Source organism: Tachysurus vachellii, chromosome 6 (genome assembly GCF_030014155.1).
Source record: "Tachysurus vachellii isolate PV-2020 chromosome 6, HZAU_Pvac_v1, whole genome shotgun sequence".
Lineage (NCBI taxonomy): Eukaryota > Metazoa > Chordata > Actinopteri > Siluriformes > Bagridae > Tachysurus > Tachysurus vachellii.
The window spans coordinates 11,045,385-11,064,928 of record NC_083465.1 but is presented as its reverse complement, the minus strand read 5'-3'; the positions used below and the strand labels follow the sequence as shown (position 1 = coordinate 11,064,928).

At 41.4% G+C, this 19,544-nt stretch overlaps 2 protein-coding genes across 5 annotated transcripts in view; one reads left to right on the top strand and one right to left on the bottom strand.

Moving 5' to 3' along the window:
- Positions 1-2,518, top strand: part of akt3a (v-akt murine thymoma viral oncogene homolog 3a) — an 82,386-nt gene extending 79,868 nt beyond the window's left edge. For all 3 annotated transcript variants that reach the window (XM_060872159.1, XM_060872160.1, XM_060872161.1), the window contains one exon: positions 232-2,518. In XM_060872159.1, the coding sequence (XP_060728142.1) occupies positions 232-317 (86 nt within the window). In that variant the 3' untranslated portion in view covers positions 318-2,518. The remainder of the gene's footprint in view (positions 1-231) is intronic.
- A 96-nt stretch (positions 2,519-2,614) lies between these two features.
- sdccag8 (SHH signaling and ciliogenesis regulator sdccag8) overlaps positions 2,615-19,544 on the bottom strand; it is a 48,972-nt gene continuing 32,042 nt past the window's right edge. The window contains exons 17-19 of one of the 2 annotated variants that reach the window (XR_009648604.1): positions 7,708-7,834; positions 5,316-5,445; positions 2,615-2,826 (exon numbers count right to left, since the gene is read on the bottom strand). Coding sequence is in view for 1 of the 2 variants with exons in the window: in XM_060872157.1 (XP_060728140.1) it covers positions 5,416-5,445; positions 7,708-7,834 (157 nt within the window). In the remaining variant the exon portion in view is untranslated. Of the gene's footprint in view, positions 2,827-4,945; positions 5,446-7,707; positions 7,835-19,544 lie in introns of those variants that run through there. The other variant, XM_060872157.1, reaches the window with a different exon arrangement.

The window sequence follows — 19,544 nt, the reverse complement described above, 5'->3', positions numbered from 1 at the left end:
TTTATTAGCACTCTGTTAAGGTGTGTTGACAGAAAATTTGATGACATCTTGGATAAACTTTTTATAAATGGATTACTACAAACCGAGCATATGGCTGGTGTGTGTATGTGTGTGTGTGTATGTGTGTGTGTATATGTGTGTGTGTGTGTATATATATATATATATATATATACACACACACATACATACATACTCATTATCAGCTCTGCTATGTCTCCTGTGTGTGTGTAGTTGATGAAGACGGGATGGACTGCATGGATAACGAGCGGCGGCCACATTTCCCTCAGTTCTCCTACTCGGCCAGTGGTAGAGAGTGAGCCCTACACAGCCAGCACTGCCTCATCATCACCATCATCATCATCATCATCATCATCACGCTGACCACTGGAGCAGAATAGTCCTACAGCTTTTACCCAGTCAGACTTAGCCCAAACAATGCTCCCCTTCTCCACTGGGACTCTACACTCATCATCCTCTAAACAGGCCAAGAGCTCCAGGACACGCTTGGATTTTAATGGTAACAGGAATTTTGCACGTCGGGCTGAGCTGAAGTCCAGTCCGCTGAAACGCCCCAGGCTGCTGGGGAGAAGAACTGTTGTTTGTTTACTTTTTGTGTGTTTAATTTCTATATGAGTGTTTTATTTCTGCATTGAGATGCTTAAATATGTTCACACTCCTCCTTCATTGGGCGCAAAAGCACTTAAGCTGCAGAGCACCTTTTCATCTTGGGTCCATCCCTGTGTGGCTTGAGATTCACACACGTAAGCGCTGCGTGTTGTGTGACGTCTGATACGAAGTACAACCGAATGCCTCTGTTCTTTTTTTTTTTTTTTTTTGTGTCCAAAACTGCCATAACAGTATACTCAGGCTGCACAAGTGTTGAGTTCAGTAAACAAGCTTCACTAATAGTCGCTCACTGATCCTAGGCCACTCGCACCACTGGCACTCACGCTAGCGTACAAAATCAGCACTGCGACACACAACCTCCATGTTTATGGCAGTAATGTATGTCAGCATCTGCTGTGTTCAAATGCTCAGCTAGCATTTCTCTCTCACTGTGGAACTGCAGTACTTTGCTTTCTTTTACCTACTCAGCAAACGGGTTGATGGGGATAAGAAAGGGGAAGACGGAACAGGGGAAGTGTGTGTGTGCGTGTGTGTGTGTGCATTCTTTCTGTTCTTGATGTTTTGAGCTGAACAGTTCTGTAAATCTGAGCCATACAGCACTGTACCTCCTGATACTTTATCTGTTCGGCTCAGAAAAGCCTCGAGTCTCGACGACAGTCTGATCCAGCCTGTACGGTGTTGACCACTTTCCGAAGATTAGCTCCCAGCTCGTTCCCTTTTCCGTCATTCCCTTTTCCTCCTGATGGTGAAATGACTGACTAGGAGGAGTAAGAGTGGAGGGAATGAAGGAATTGCATTCACTACAGCAGCTCTAAGCGACGCCGTCAGGAACTCCTAACACGACCGAGACTGATATAAACAACAAACGTTCTCTTCCAGTGATATAAAGTACAAACCCACAGTGAGATCAGTGCAGTTGGCTGTAATCGGTGAAGCTCACATCACCTGACGGAGTACCGAGTGTTTGTATCTGTATTTGTGTGTTAGGTTAGAGAATGTAGTTAAATAAAATGATCCTATTTATTTTTTTCCTGATTTGTGTTACTTCTAACGAGTGCTGTCCAGAATTGGACACAAACGCACCTAAAATGGCTTCAGAATGTAAATCAGGCAAAGCAAACATTTTGTTTTTCTATTTAAGTTTTTTTTTTTATTTTTTATTTTGAACAAGTTACGGTGAAGACGACATTTTCAGGAGCCTCTTCACTTCTTGAGCATTGCTTGTTTGTTTGCACAGAGACTTTCTGTGGTGTTTCTGTATTGCTGCAGAACCTGGTGACCACAAATACCACTGCAGAAGATAAAGAACACAGCTTAAGAACTGAGCAGCCTGAAACTAGTGACAGTCGGAACGCAGAGCTTGCTTACGTTCCCCCACATGGCCAGTGCACTCGTCGTACTAGCTCTCATCTCCTGTAGGTTGTTGCTGTTAATTAAGCAGGTGAGGTGAGATTGGGAATAAGCCGGAGATCGGTAAAGCAGCCCATAAAGAGTTGTGCAAAAGGCAGTCATGTGATCTATGATCAGCAGCAGCAGCTATGAGCCTAATGTACAGTCTGGTGTGATGTGTGAGAAATTCAGATGTCAGTACACACGAGTAATGCTCACGTCAGGCGTGAAGACGTGCGCCCGTGATGGACGTCGGAGAGGTGTAACTCTCTGAGTTGGTCAGACCAAAAATCTAAGTGTTTTATGTCTTTCTGAGTGTTTTGTGTTTAAAATCGATACTACATTCCATGATCCTTGACAGTTTAACAGTGTTTCCTGTCTGTGTCTACTTTTTATTTCAAGAGAAGATGGTGGTACGTTTTTCTGTGAGTCTTTGAACTTAACTTGCATGTTGTGAAACTGATGGTTTAGATGGATCGGAGTGTGTGTCTATATACAGTGTGTGTGTATATATATATATATATATATATATATATATATATATATATATATATATATATATATATATATATATATATATATAAAAACACATACATACACACATGATGTGCAGCAAGTCACCTTGCCGTGTCACAGCTCCACATTACTGGGTTTAGTGTTTTTGTCGAGTTCCATAGAGTTCACAGCTTTCTTTAAACATGACAGGAGGTGGACTGACGGCTCTATATTGCCCTTAGGTGTGAATGTGTGTGTGTCTGGAGTTTCTTCCAGCCTCACACCCGGTGCTCCGGCTCCTGATTGACCACGATGCTGAAAAGAAGAAAGTGATTACTGGCATTAAGAAGCCCAGCAGTGGTTAAGTGTAAAGAGTTTGAAGTGAGGTAGGAATGGATTCACTGTTTATGATCTGGTACGATGCTAATGACATTGAGGATGATGACGATGGTGTAAAGGATAAAACACGTTTGTTATGAGGAAGAGGACATTGCTGTGTCGGATTTGACCGCCACTCCTCTGTATTAAAAGATTAAGACATGTCGATGCAGGTTTACTGTAAACGTGTGTACAGTATGTGTGTGTGTGACTGCTATAGTGATGTCACGTTTCTTTGCTGTTGAGAGAAAAGGACAGAGGAGATAATCTGGTAATAATCACAGTGACTGCACTGCTACTGAGCATGAACTGGTTGCCTTGTTTGTTGGTGGTGGTGAAAGTTGTTCCTGTTCTCAGTATAGTGCTGATAGACTGGTGTGGAGGAGAAGCTGACAGGACCGAGCAACTGCAAACCACAAGAGCTTCTGTCTTCCAACCTTCTGCTTTCTTTTTCCTTTCTTTTCACTCATGACGCTACCTAGTGTGAGGTGAACGGGGTAGACTCCTGCTGTTGTTCACGCCTACTTTCAGTGCTTTTTTTCAACTTGAAAATTGTTCCATGTTTTGTCTGTTTTTTTTGTTTTGTTTTTTGTCTGACATCAGTGTTTTTTTTTTCCTTGTCTGAGGGGTGTGTGATTGTGTGTCAGTAGCTGATCACTCAACTGAAAAGGGCCTTTGACACTGCAGGCCAAACACAATACACTTTTTAAAAATCCATAGTCACAAAACATGGCTTTAAATTATGTCTAACAGCACTTTCATGTCCATTTCTCTTTTTCTATAGTTCAGCTAAAAACAAAATAAAAGGTCCCTGCTTTAGGAAGAAAAAAAGGACTTGAAAGCACACATTCCTTTCACACACTCCTTATGTCTTGTTTTTTTCTTTTTTGTTTTTTTTTGTTTTTTTTAAAAAGAGTAATGTACTTTTACTTTGTAAAGCATTACGCTGTGAATGTGGTGAGACACTGCCAGGAGTTTCTGCTTCGGTGACATTCAGACAGGCCGACTTTTCCAGCTCGCCCTCCCTCCCTCTTTGTGGGAAAAGTCAGACCTGACCAGTGACACCGCCTCAAACTGTTACCGTCAGCGCTCAACTGGGGGATGAGTAGAAGCGCAAAGAGCCGTGCTTAAACACAGAAGCCCGGTCGGTACATAACGTCACACAGGCTCTGATTCTTAAGCTGCTGGTGATCCGGTGACCTGCTCCCTCACTGCAGAGGGAAAGACAGAGTAGTGTGAACTAGTGTGAGTGAAGGACACACACACACACAGAGTCCTGGCCATGTGAGCTGATGGGGTCCATCCTTACTTACTGCAGGGTCTCGAAGAAATCTTTTACACCTCAACGTACACACTTTGCTGCTACTGTTTGTATCGTCCACAACATTAATTTCTTGTTCTCTGGCTCCTGGTAGTGTATTATGAACAAGCATGAATTGTAAAGTATTTATTTAAAAACAAAAAAGAGAAAACTTTGAAAAAAGAGCAAAAGAAAAAAAAAAAAAACCCGACAAAAAAAGAAAGAACTTGTAATTGATTTTACAGCCATGTAGCTTTAGAGTCCGTGACACTTCTTGCCCTTGCTAGCTCTGTCATTAGATCCATGTTAAGATCTAGACACGTGGTTCCGATTTTTTTTACGCAGAAGGGACTTAAAAAAATAAAAAAATAAAAGCAGCAAGTGAAAGACCAACTGTATTAATGGTTGTGATATTTAATGACTAAAAGAGAATGCTTATTTCATGACTATATGGCCCACAAGGATGTAAAAAAAACGCTGATCTATGAGAAACCTTTTTTGTACACTGAACATCCTTAGTATTTTTACATGTAAATGTATATGATAGGGATGCACATTATTTTCCTTCTTACAGACTGCTTAAATAAAACACTATGTCAATCTGCGCTCATCTCGCCTCTTGTGTTTGCTCTTGCTTCCTTCCTGGATGACTTATCACAGAGGGTCTCTTCTCTTCTCATTCGTGTTATCGTGCAATTTTTTTTTCCCTTCAGACTACTTCAGCGTTCAGATGTATAATTCATATCCAGTCGACTGTTAGAGTTGAACATTTATTAACAAAGCTTGTTTACAAAACAAAAGTTCCAAACATGTCAGATGTGTAAAAACAGCAAATAAATTAAGTCTCGTTTCAGTCTTTATATTAGAAAAGTCAGCATTTTGTGTCAGATAAGAAATCCTGAGCGGTGCACTTGATTTATTAAATCCGTGTGTTAAAGGGTGTGTGTGTGTGAGAGAGATTGTGAGAGAGGGAGGAAGGGACGGTGTGTGTGTGTGTGTGTGTGTGTGTGAGTGTTAGCGACTGAGAGCCAGCACTGCTGCTGTGTGTGCAGTATGGACTGTGATGTCACACGACCCCCTGCAGCCATCACACGCACAAACTCTCACCCACTCACCCACTTCTTACTTGTAGAAAATCCCTCATGATTTGGGAGTAAAGCCGCGGCGCTGGTGCTCTGTCGGTGTGAGAGGATTAACTTCGTCGAGAGAGAAGGAACTAGCCGGCCTCATGCTGTTTCGCTCCTCTCTGCTGGGAACTGAGGGAGAAAACACAAAGCGCTCGGTTCAGTCCGTTGCTTGGATTCGACGGAGTTCTGTGGCGCTTATACAGAACACATTCACTGCTAAATTCATTCTAACTTCTGCTACACAAGCACTCGAATAAGGATCCCTTTAGAACCTCTATACACTTTACACCGTGCTGCAGTAGTGCTGCTACAATAAATCCCTGTTCGCATTAATCACAGTAATGCTGGAAACATTTCACTGCCAGACTGCAGAGTTGTAGCTGTCACACAGGTAGAGAAGGTCAGCTGTTCACGTCTCAGCAGCATTTCATTCAACTATTCAGTGCAAGAGAAGCTCCGCATCATTCAAACTGTCAGGTAAAGATCTTTCTTTTTAATGAACTGCTGTTCAGTAAGCCTGATTAGAGACGTGTCTCAGGGTCTGAGCCGTGCAGCGTTTACGCTCCTTAAAGTTATTCGGTGAATGTAGCTGAGGAATGCAACCTTGAGGGCTTTTGAATTCAAGTAGGTGACTGACGTACTCTTCAGTTCTGCAGTCAGCCACAGCCTTTCAGGTGCGTTCTGAGAAATAAAGCACTGAAACTCTGGAGAACGTCAGAATAGACTCTGGCGATAATGCCAGAAGGCTTCATATTTTATGAGGTTTCTCTGGTGATTTAAACGTGTCGCATGTGTTGATGAAGTTGTCTCGGATGTGTTACTGAGCACAGAGAAGACCTCATCTAGTGGTTTCTACGTGGACCTCCGACCTCGGCTGCGTACTCAACACCAGTCGGGACTGCTTTATTACTCAATTTCTTACTGGTTCGGTATAGAGAATTCGTTTTAAAAAAAATTTTTAAAGAAAAAATCCAAAGCTCATACTATTTGAAAATAATCTGATTAAATTCACAAAAATTCTGAATAAATCTGAAGACCGGACAGACGATAATAAGGGGAAAAAAAGGAGTGGGGAAAAAAGAAAGGAACAGGGGAGACTAAAAGAAGCAAGGAAATAGCTCTTGATATATTGTGGACAGAAGGGAGCCGTGGACGGACACACGGAGCCCGTGGCACAGCTCTCAGCTGATCAGAAAACCAGCCCTGAATTTCTGAGCATCAGAGTGTAAAGTTCCACCTCTGTATGACAAACAGCAAGGAAGCTAGTGAAGGAAAACTGTATGACATCTGACCTTACGGGGGCTCTGAACCTGCTCAGATCAACTCCACTATCTATCAGTTCTTATCAGTCTGCTGGTTAGAATTCAAAGTTCCTTATAATTCCATAGAAAACATTCGACCGCTCATCCTGGAGTCATCACGGATGGACAGACAACCGGAATACAGTGACCGGGTGACAGATGCTTAAAAACAGGATAGGAGAGATGAAGGAATGAAATGAAGAATGTAGGAAAGAAGGAAGTGAGGAACAAAAAACAAGAGAGGGAAGGAAAATGGAAGAAAGAAAAAAGAAAGAAAGAAACAGGGAGAAAGGAAAGACAGAGAAAAAGAAGGAAGGGAAAGAAATGGGGGGGGAAATGAAAAGAAAAACAGTTACTTTCAACAATTGTTTTGCTTTTGTCTTTAGCAGTCAGCTTTTTCACTAAAGCACTAGAAGCCTCTCCAACTTCTGTCGGTTCTTTTTGCTAAACGCTGTGAACTTTTGCGTGCGGCTGCTCGGAGCAGCGTGTTGATTTTGTTTCTCTAAGGGAGAGTGGGAGCTGTTAACTCTCACCTCTCTCCTAACAAAACAACAGCATGGCAGTATTAACAGAGCTGCGAGCGACGGCGCTTTGCAGAGTGGCGCTCTGTTTGCCATAATCTCCTACAGATGTCAGCGTGCGGCTAGTCACTGTCTGTTGCTGACGCGCCTCTAGCAGCAATCTGGATGAGCATCTGTGGACGCCTAGTCTTGCGTGATGTGCAGCCATGGCTACCAGCTGTTGTGCTACTTGCTCTCTCTCTCTCTCTCCCTCTCTCTCTCTCAGCTGACATGGGTAGACTAAACGTGCTATCAACGCAGTTGGAATTTAAGCGATAGCATTTGTGAGTGCAAAATTGCGTACGACTTTCATCATTCTCACATTTACAAACAGCAAAATCTAAGGGCAATAAAAACGAAGACAAACTGAGGATGTCGAGCAGAAGACTGTCGACTAAGAAGCATTTCGAATGATCATCGATGTGTAAAACAGGACTGTTTGGCTGCTTTTGCTCCAGACGTCACTGTGGCTACTTGAGACTGTGGTAGTAAAATAAGATGAGGTGATTTTCAGTGTGCGGAGGCCTCACCTGTACATGCAGCCTGTGCATCTCTTCAGTGACAAACTGCCTCTCATGTACGAGCTGGTTCTGTCTGCTGAGCAGCTCCATCACCTGCTGAGCGCTGGACTGACAGTGCTGGTCCAGCTGCTGCAATCTGCACACACAACAATCGCACTCTCTATTACTCTTCAACACACACACACACTAACTCTCTCTCCTACACACCACCCATGTACACTCACTCACTCTTTCTCTCTCTCTCACACACACACACACACACTTTCTCTCACACACTCACTCTCTCTCCTACACACCACCCATGTACACTCACTCACTCTGTCTCTCTCACACACACACACTTTCTCTCACACACTCTCTCCTGCACATATACACACACTCTCTCACACACGTACACATACACTCACACACACGCACACATACACTCACACACACGCACACTAACTCTGTCCTACACACTACCCATGTATACACACTCTCTCTCTCTCTCTCACACACTCCACTCACACACATACTTTCTCCTGCACATATACACACACTCTCTCACACACACACACACTCTCTCACACACACATGCAACATTTGCATTTGGTGTATTCGGTGTACAGAACGATTGAAATCACACCACTGTTTATTTGAAACAGCATCATTTTCACCATTTTGGCAGCTCGCCCAGGTTTTATTATTTGTGTCATTTATTTATTACAATTAAAAATTGATTAAGAATGGATTTATTGTGAGTACGTCAATATTTGGGCTCCTAAACAATAGGCCAATGAACTGAGAGCTAGCTGGTGCATCATAATGAACAACTGACTGAGACCAAAGATGAATTTGATCAGAATGGCTGTTTTCCAACAACTGCACTTCATTCATTCTAGTTTTTGTGTTGATTAATAGATATAAGTCCAAAGCACTTACAAGCACAATGTAACTATAGGTGAGTGCAGTGGCACAATATTTTTTATCATGTTCCTTGAAACCTAATGTGATGATACACAATACACATTACACTATACAATACACTACACTGGGGTCCAAAATACTTTGCCTTGGCATTCTTTTTAACTGAACACAATGGTTTTTGTTACAAATGATCTTCTCAGCAGTGACCTGCGTGAACAGTAGAATTGTTGAGACATTAGTTTCAGAGTTGCTTAGTATTTGGTTTGTCACCTTTTTTGCTTTAATGCCAGTGTGCACTCGAGCATACTGTATGCTTCAGTACAAGGGATAAGACTTCCAGAAAATCAGACCAGGAGTTAACTTGGTCAAAATCACACAGTTGCTTACATTTAATTTGTGAAATTTTGCAAAATCCTGAATATTAAATATATGTTACACATTTCCTTTTTTCCCTTTGAGGTTATTTCCAGTGTTAAAAACTCCCAGAGCGGGAGGGAAGGAGAGAGGGAGTGAGGAAGACCGGAAGACAGGAAGGAAGGAAAAAGAAGGATACAATGAAAGAAAAAGAGTTAGAAAGAAAAGGAGGGAGGAAGGAAAAAAGGAAGGAAGGAAGAGAGTGAGGAAGGAAGAAGGAAGGAAGGATAAAATTAGAAAAAGGAAGGAAGGAAGGAAGGAAGGAAGGAAAGAGGAGAGACGGAGGGAGAGAGGGAAAGAGTGAGGGAGGACAGTTTAAAGTCATTAAATAATTAAATGTCCATAAAAAAGAAATAATTAACAAGGAAAGGAAAGGAAATGGAAAAGGAAACCATTCAAATGTATCCATTCATTAAAAATACTCATTACTCTGTACAAGTACAGTAATAAGTATGTAATATTAATATTATACTGTATACAGTCATATCACCAGCTCTACAAGGTAAGAAAAGAAAAGCCCTTACAACACATCACCTTGTGCGTCACACACAACTGTCTTTATTTGAACTGTTTTTTATAATGACTGTTCAGGAAGTGATGCACTGCCTTATTAATAGATGCTGTGCCTATTTTTACTATGAAGAGGGACAAAAGCTGAACATTTGCATTTTACTGTTCTGTAGTGTTGCTGCTGCTGTACAGTGAGATTCAGACCTAATAACCTGCATCATTCCTTCATTAGCGTCATTACTAATCCAGCCAAAGGGTGGATGTGCTGTGTTTACACAAACACACACTAATCACAGTATAACAAATCTTTTACAACTGAGAGTTAAACACATTTTCATAACAATGGGTCGATGGTAAGGAGTCTAAAGAGTCTAAAGTCCACCTGCTAACTCACTAGCGCTTACGGAGATAATATCTTTTAAAATTTTAATTAAGTTCTTATAACAGCACAAATGACATTAGCCTGGAGGTTGTTATTATTATTATTATTAACAGGTTATTATTAATCACCTGGATCCAATACATTATTATTTCTATAGCAGCTAACACACAGGGATTAGTTTGTAATATAATCACTGTTATGGTGAGGTTAGGGTCTTGAGTGTTATAGAAAGGGTCTTGAGTGTCGGTGAGTTTTCCAACAGTGAAACGTCTTCAGGACAGAGGATTTAAAATCTACATCAGGAAACTAGCTACCTAATGCTAAATACCTAAGTCAAATTGTCACGAAGGAGTTGCCTACTGTATATTAGACATGTTTAGTCAAGTCAAGTCAAGAGTCAAGAAGCTTTTATTGTCATTTCAACCGTATATATACTGTTGCAGTACACAGTGAAATGAGACAACGTTTTTCCAGGATTGTGGTGTTACATAAAACAAAGACAGAGCTATAAGGACTTAGTAAGTTAGTCCTAGCCACATAAAGTGCAACTGTGCAACCTGGTGCAAACAGTGCAGGACAAGACAAACAAGACAGTGCAGAACAAAATACAGTGCAGACAAAAAGTTACAAGACAATACAAAAAATACAAAAAAAGACAACACACAAAAGACAGTAAACAGAAACAGCACTGACCAGTGTAAATACTGTATGTTCAGACAATATTGTGTGCAGTAATACTGGAATGAACACAGTTTCTTAGCAGCAGGGTCCCTGAGATAATGTATAGGATTTGTGCAAAAACAGCAAACAACTGAAATATTGAAACGACTGAAATGTTAGACAGAAAGCTAGCTAACAAATAAGTTTATGGCCTCTAGCTGGGCAGGATCTCAGCATTCAGTGCTTTGACATATTTAGTGTTGTAACTGTAAATCAGCATGTCGGGAAAGTGGCCACAAAAAGTCATAAACTCTAGAATAAAGACTCAAGAGTTTTGAACTAGATATGCGTAGAGTGATCAGTTATAATAATAACACCACTGACAGGTGAAGTGAATAATATTAAGTTGTTACACTAACAACTGATATGAAGAATAACAGGCAACAAGTGAAGCTTCTCGAAGTTGGGGCAAGTGTATAGATCTGAGCAATTCGGATAAGGGCCAAAGGGCTAGACTACTGGGTCAAAGCATCTCCAAAACAGAGATTGTGGAGTGTGTTGTGGAGTGTTCTCAGTCAGTATGTAATGTTGAGAACCAAAAGTGGTCCAAGTAAAGCCAACCCATGAACTGGAGACAGGGTCATGAGCTCCCAAGTCTCAGTGATGCACTTGGGGAGTGAAGGCTAGCCTCTCTGTTCTGATCCTACCAAAGAGCTACTGTAGCACAAAATGCTGAAAAAGTTCATGCTGGCAATGATAGAAAGGTGTCAGAACACACAGTGCTGTATATTGGGCTGTGTAGCTGCAGAGTGTAGAGGTGGAAAAGCCTAGAATGGACATCTGGAGCATCAGAACTGAAGCATGGATCAGTGTAAAAAGATCTGGTCTAATGAATCATGATTTCCTTTACATCATGTGAACATGACAAAGAACGCAATGCTGGCTTGACCTTAAACTTCTCCAGATCTTATTCCAATCCAGCATCTGTGGGATGTGCTGGACAACCAAGTCCGATCCGTCTGATCCGCTGCTAACGTCTTGGTGCTAGATACCACAGCACAGCTTTAGAGGTCACACATAAGTCCATGCCCTCCACAAAAGACACCTACACACTAATAGGTGTTTGGTTTTAATGTTATAGTTGATCACTTGGCCACTGCTTAGGCTCGTTTATCCACTGACAAAACAGATTATATTTCAGAGTCACACGTACTGTAGTGCCACATTGCTAGGCTACTGAGATCTTTTTTCTTTTAGCAGTTATAATGCAGTTTTAACATCTTGTGAAAGTTTTGCAACAATACTGTACATTCAAAAAACGTGACTGCAATTTAATAAAAAATAAAGTGTAATTATTAATTTGACTCTGATTAGTGCCTAGAAAACTAGTTTTAGTTGTAACTCCTTATAACAGCCTGCCTCAAAGTGTTTCATTCCTTTGTATTGTTTCTACTAGTTTAGTAAAAGTGTTTTATTTATTTAGAGCCTGTTTGCATTTGCTTAATCAGGGCTATAGTGAAGACCATTCACGGCATGTCTTTCTCCACCATGGTGATTCTCAAAACTGGAAGTTCGACCAAATGAAGTTATCCGATGGCGGGCATCAGGAACGGCTTGCTTACACACGGTACAGTCTGCCCCTGAGTTCGCTCCAAGCGAACCATGGAACACTGTTTCCACATGGACCTGAGAGCTCTTCCTTTCCATGTATACAGACTCAGGTGTGGAAATAAAAGCAAGCATGAAAACATTCTAGCAGTGTTCCAGCACTCCATCTGTTTGCTCCAGTTCCCTACACACGTGACTGAAGAATTCAAGTCCACTGGACAGTTTTAAGTAAACATATAGTCTGGGTTGGGAAATACTGATTTTCCCCTGCAGCCTGCTCTTTGGTCCTACTGTGAGCGTGTCCCAGATCTCGCTCTGCGACGTGGCATACCAGAGCCAAAAGAGACACACACAAAAATGCTTCTCCAGCTCCGGAGAACAGAGAGAGGAGAGGGAAGGCCTCTAGCTGTTGCTTAGGGGGAAGACAGATGCCCTGCTCCTGCTGGCTGGGGCTACTGCCGTCTGTGCAGACCCTCTTCTCTGTCTGTCTGCCTCTCTCTCACTAGCCCTACACCCCCACTTATCCCTTGCTCCCTCCTATGGGAACTAGAGCAGGCTGCTTAGGCTGTGATGGGCAAATGCTCCAAGTTTGGGTCCCTCACGCTTGACAATAATCTGTCTTTCAATGTCGTTCTTTGCTCTTTCTTTTCGCCCCCCTTTCTTATTTTTCACTGTGTTGGATCTGGAGGAAGCTGCTTAGTTTGAGCTTCAATGGGCAGCGAGTCTGATGCACAGGCCTCTGTCTCTCCTTCTGATCTTCTTTCTTTTCCCATCATCCTCTCTCTGACTGGATGGAGGGCAGTTTGTGCCAGGCTAAGGCCCTGCTTTGTGGGAGCCTGGCGCCACTGCTGCTGCCCACCTCCAGAGCCTGGCTCTCACTCAACTCCCTGCTATTGTCCCCATCTCCATCTACAGACTCCTGTAGTGTACAGTATCTGCTTTGGTTAAAGAGGTTGTTGGATCAAATAGGCCAAAGACGATAAAGACAGTATGCTGGTTTACCAGTACATGTGGTGTGAAGAGTTGACAGATTGACACCCAGAGTTTGAGAAATATACCCAGCATACACAAAGAACACATGAATCCCCATGAGATTCTGAAGTCCACAGCAGTGGTTTGTGGCCTTATAAAAGCTTTTACACAGCTGACCGAAAGATGGTTGCTTCATCTTCTAACTACTGTTGTTTTAACAAATTATTTAAGTCAAAAAAATGTATGATTATCTGCTTCACAGTGCTCAGTGTGGGATTTACATAAATATCCGATCGGCTATGGCCAATACACAATCTATGTTCCACAAATCTGTTGAATTCTGACTGGCCCAAAGGCGTTAAATAAAGTAATTATACACAAACAGCACAGGACTGACAGAAGTGCCGGCTTCAAGACAAATCACAGGGTTTTATTTATTAATGCACTCTACACAAAGGTTTATTTAAACACCAGTAAAAGTTCATATGGTAAAGATTTTTGTAAGGAGATGTTTAAAACTTGTCATTTTCCACCACTAGAGATATTTCAGGATAGAACACAGGTCCTCCTAAGTAATAAATATGAAAAGGTGTTTTAAAGTAAAGCCAACCCATTAACTGGACAGTCCATCTTTCATTCTTTTTCTCTATAACAGAACACTGCTGTTTTTTTTCCTTTATTCACTCACTGTAATGGTCACCATCACCACAGTTTCATCACCTGATTGAATCGTACCAGCACCACAGCCTCTACGTGTCAGAGTCACTGCTGTGCTGAAAATGATCCAACCCCCAAATAATACTAGACAATAACTGCTCAGTGATGGTCTTATGCTGGTCCATTTCCATTCATATACAGAACAGAAGTGCTGACACTTTGTGCTCTGCAGCATATGACTTGGAGTCAGTAATTGTACCCCTACAAATTGCGTGTGTGTTGAGAATGAAGTGACCACTGAGTGTATGAACACACACTCACACACACATATATATATATATATATATCACAGCTGCTACACATTTCTACACTGTTGGATATTTTGTTTAATATCTAAAGAATAAAAAAAACAATTATAACAATATTTTATTGCTGCACAATTAATAATAAACCCATGTGTACATTGGTACTAAAATTAGCACTAAAGTTAGTTAACTGGATGCTGAATATAAATATATATAATAATCACTAACTAATATTAAGAAGTATTTTTATATCTATAAAAATGCAGTCTTTAAATGCACAGCGCATTGTTTAAAGTGAAAACGAGCAATAAAAATACCTTTCTAAATGAATTGTAGTGAATTAATGAATGATGCAGAGTTTAATCGTTCATTCAGATCATTCAGGCCATTACGTTTGTTTTTTTAATTCTACAAATGCAGTCAGGAACAGCAGCCAAAGGCAGAGCCAGGGGTCAAGTGTGTTAAGGGAGTTAAGAAGGTTGTGTAATTAGGTAGTTAATTCCCTCGTACACACACACACCCTGCATCACCTTTACCTCTGCACAATTGCAGGCATATGCAGCACATTAACCTATTACACAATCCCAATGCTCTGAAGCTGCACCAACAAACCCTGCACACTCTCTCATGAGTGTCTGTACTACTGAGGGTATTGACCTCTGCTTTTCAACACACACACACACACACACACACACACACACACACACACACAGAGCCTGGGATTAGTGCATTAGTGTGTGCTTGACTCCTCCAAATCAAAAGAAAGACAGAAAAAAGGAGGTAAACTCTGGCTGAAGCTGGACGAGCGACAGGGGTCTGATTAAATTAGAAGGCCATCCAGCAGCTAAGGCAGCAAATCCAATAACCTCCCCCTATTTACTGGCACGCAACTTAATTAGGTTTTAATACAGCTTAGCGCATGGGGCTGGCCTGAGCTGGAGCGGCCTGGCCACTGCTGCCTCTGCCCACTGCTGGGCCTGCATGTGAAATAGAGAGAAAGACGGCGAGTGTGATGGTGGACAGGGGGCAGACCGTCCCCCCGTACTCTGCTTCCCTGCTGGCCCTGGTGAAAGGACACCATCTGCTGGCTCCCAGACTAACTGAAGCCAGCACAGCTCTCTCTCTCTCTCTCTCTCTCTCTCACACACACACACACACACACACACACACACACACACACACACACACACGCAAACACACACGGCATGCCTCTGTAACCCATGCTGAACTGCTGCTCCTGCTGTCTCCGCTTTCCTCCTTCTCCCACGAGGCTGTTCTATAGCCGTCAGAGTTCCCAAGAATCCAGGAAAAAAAAAACACAATAATAAATAAATAAATAAATAAAGAGCATGGCAGCATGCCCACTTCTAGATACAAACAAGAAACATTAGTACGAGAACCATGAAGATCGATGGTGTTCCCCTTTGCTAACATAAGTACCCACATTTAATGATGCACTGATTTCATGTTTCTATTTCAATTCAACTCTATAATAATGAATATTATGTGGTACCCGAGAGTCCCACAGAAACACTAATGTTATTCATTTTTACAGTTATACCTTTAATTCACTTTGCTAGAATTAAAGGTATAGTTAATAGTCTCTTCAGTGCCATGCCACCGAAATATACACATCATCTCGACTAAGCCCTATGATTGACAGGCGATTAGAGCTGCCTCTTCAGCCTGATTGGTTAGATGTTGGTAATCTATATCTTTTTCCTGGGAAGTCATAGCGATGCATATTTTCTCTTCAACAAATAGATAGTAATGGACAAATCAGAGATGTGTGTAATAATCAACGGAAAAAACTGGTCAAAAAAAAAAAAATTATTATGCTGATTGATCGTCTAACTGAAGTTCAGGATTTTTGTATCTCTCTCTCTCTCTCTCTCTCTCTCTCTCTCTCTCACACACTCGTATTTTCACACAATGTTAAAGAGATGGCCTCGGTGTTAAACAGGAAATTACAATAAAATCGATCTAAAAAAAAAAAATTACGATTAAAAATAATGTACGCTTCAAATTCCTTTGGAACGGACGCATCTTAGCGATTGCACAATTTAACACTAGGCTAATTCACCAGAACACTGAATTTACATAAGTCTAAAGATATCCTGAGTGTTTACTGCTCCATCTGTATTTATGAGAATTGGCTTCTCCTCCGCTCAGAGTGGGCGAGAGCGCTTTGAGATGGGAGAAAAACTGGAATCCAGAGGCGGCTCAAACAGAAGCTCGCACATGGATCAGAAGGTGTCAGAGCCAGATGATTTGACCCAAAATGGCTGCCAGCTTCCAACCCGTGTGGATTACACCGAACACCCTTAATGACAGCAGCTGTCCAGAGGCAGATGTGTCGACCCAGTATACCTACTACACCTGGAATGATCTATAAATCCTGGGCTGATGTCGACATGTGTGTATACGCTTGCTTAAGGTAATTAAGGAAAATAATAATCTTGTTTAATTCAGGTGCTGAAGCTAACGCAACAAGTAAACTCTTATAATTCATCATTAAACGTAATGCCGTTAATTACAGCGTCGGTATTTTACTTATCATCACTTCGACAGATGTTGAGTGTAATAAATAAATAAACACAGTGATATCAAATCTGTTGTAGGAGCTAAACTCGAAAATTGTGATGTCATAATAAGGCCAAATGTGATCAAATGTATCAAGTGGAACAAAAATACGAATTTTATTTGCGTAGAACTTTTAACTATAGAAATCACCACGAAGCAGCTTAATAGAAAAAGACACATTTTAAATGTTATTCCTAACGAGTAAGTCAGAGGCGACGGTAGGAAGGTGGAAAAACTCCCTGAGATGATATGAGGAAGAAACATTGAGAGGAACATCTCATCTTCATCTGGGTGACACCAGATGGTGTGATTATAAATAATTTCCCTTCTATACTCGTGCTCAAAAAGTGCCAGGAAATTCATTCTAGTTTCTTGTTGGAAGTTATTAACTGTTCGCTGATGGAAAACGACTTTACTCTAAATGTATGTGAAAAGTGTGTGATCTTTACACCGAGTGGGATTGAATTACTTATGTGGGTCTGATTCACTTATTCAAGCCTGAAAGAGGGCACGTGCATGTGAGAATCAGGTGCGCAATAAAACTTTACTCTTCAAGAAATCTTTACTTTTACCGTGTTTGTTTTCTATATTATTATAAACGCTTCTTCCGTACTTTAGCTCTGCTAATCTGTGAAAAGGCAAACGATAAAACTGGTAGTGATCCTCATCACCTGTGTAACTCAGGACACATTAAAGGAGCTCGTTTCCATTCCGCAGCAGCGCTCTGTGTACATGTATGCAATCGTATATCCACCACCACCTGCACCTCAGCCCGAGTTAGACCATTTAACCACAGTCAGCTGTTATATTCCTGAAAGCTTGCACCGAGGGCCTTTTAAAGGAGCGCAGCGAGCACTTTTTGGTGTCATAAACAAGACCCTTGTGCTAGACAAGAAGCGCATGGATGCACTGTGGAACATTTTTACAGCTTGCCTTGGGATGTGCTCGGTACACGCGCCGAGCCAGAACTCCACACCTCTCCTCCAGCAGGCCACGGAGCCGCGGGCATCATGGGACAGCTGGTCATGGAGGGGATGGAGTGTGGGAGGAGGGTGAGAGGCACACTGCTGCCCCCTAGCTTCTCTCTGGAAGATCTGCAGCCGTGCAGATTGAAAGGCACAGTAAAGAAGGTTGATGTTATACACCGCCTGTCATTCGTCATCTCTGAACATAGAACATAAGTCAGGTTAGGGTGAGGGGTTAAGAAGAATATGCTCACTTTTGTTGGAATGCTGTCAGGAGTTAAGTATAACCATTATTTATTTGATATTATTTTTTTGACAAGAAAAGTTTTTGGAGCTTCTCATCAGACTAGATATAAGAAACAAGCCTTAAAGGTATGACTTTAAAAAATAAACCACTAATGTTGGATACCGAGGCAGAAAGTATCATTTAGAATTAGGTAACACGCTAACATTTTATAGATCGCTTGTTTATTTGAAAGCAAAATTGTTTCTTCTGAGTAATTGTTTTAAAATGAATTGCAAACGAGTTTCTTTCATATTTTAGTATATAATTAAATACACAGATGTTAATACAACATACCTACAGAAAGAATGAAGAAAGGAGTTTTTAATGAAATTAGCCCTCTCTAAAAAACCTGAGCAGCTCTAATAAATGCACAAAAAACACGATCAAGTTAACAGATGAAGACAGAGAAGGAAAACATATTAACTCGTCAGATCCTGAAAACCTACGCTGAAAAGAAGGACGATTGAAGGAGTGCTTTTGTCACAAAAAGGTGCCGAGTGAAACGTTTCTTATGATATTCAGGAGCAGCCAAAACACGATCATTAGCATAAAAAGATTTTACACAGTTAAGACCACAAACATCATACAGAAGGATGCTAAATAATCACTGACAAGTATAAGCCACATCACACATGCTGCATCTTATCCTCTCAGTGCCAACTTCATTTGCAAGTGAAAAGTTTACTGAGCCTTCTCGCTCTTGGCGGAATGTTAGGAGAGCAGTTATGTGTGTGCGTCCTCTTTCTCCCTCTTAGACACACACACACTTGCTGTAAGAGGGTAAGAGGGGGTGGCAGGGAACCAGATGAAGCAGCTCTCGCCCGGGGCTCAGTCATCTCCCCGGCAGTAGCGCGGCTGTTCCCGACCCTGATGCACGCGCCCATTTGTTCCTTTAAATTGCCTCCTTCAGTCTATTGAATAGTGCTACACACCTACACCTACACACACACACACGGCCCCCAATCCTAGCTACACTAGATGCATATCCAGACGCCACAACCATCTTTCTTTATGTCACCATATGGCCAGCAGAAGCCTGTAGATTTAGCCACACATCTGCGTATACATTACCGCACTGCTTTTAAGCACAAGTGTGTTTGTGTCGGTGTGTGTGTGTGTTTGTATGTGTGCGTATATGGTATGTTGATGAGGCAGGGTGATAATTGGTGAAGGAGCATGCTAGCAGATGTGGTGTGTGTGTGTGAGCGTGTATATATGTGTGATGGTAGATTGCGACTCTTATGTGCTCTGGGATTGAAACCTTCATGGGACAAGATATGTGAAATGGTAAAGTGCCAAAAACCTGATCGTTTTCATTCGTCCAAACTTAGTTTTAATGCTTTACAACTATGTAGAGATGCTTTATTGCTCTCAGACTTCAGTGGAGATTATTTTTATTTCAGAAAAAAATAAATAAATAAAATAAAATTATATATATATATATATATATATATATATATATATATATATATATATATATATATATATATATATATATATATAGAGAGAGAGAGAGAGAGAGAGAGAGAGAGAGAGAGAGAGAGAGATATCAGAGATATATATATAAGCAAGAGGAGAAAAAAATTCAACCAAATCAA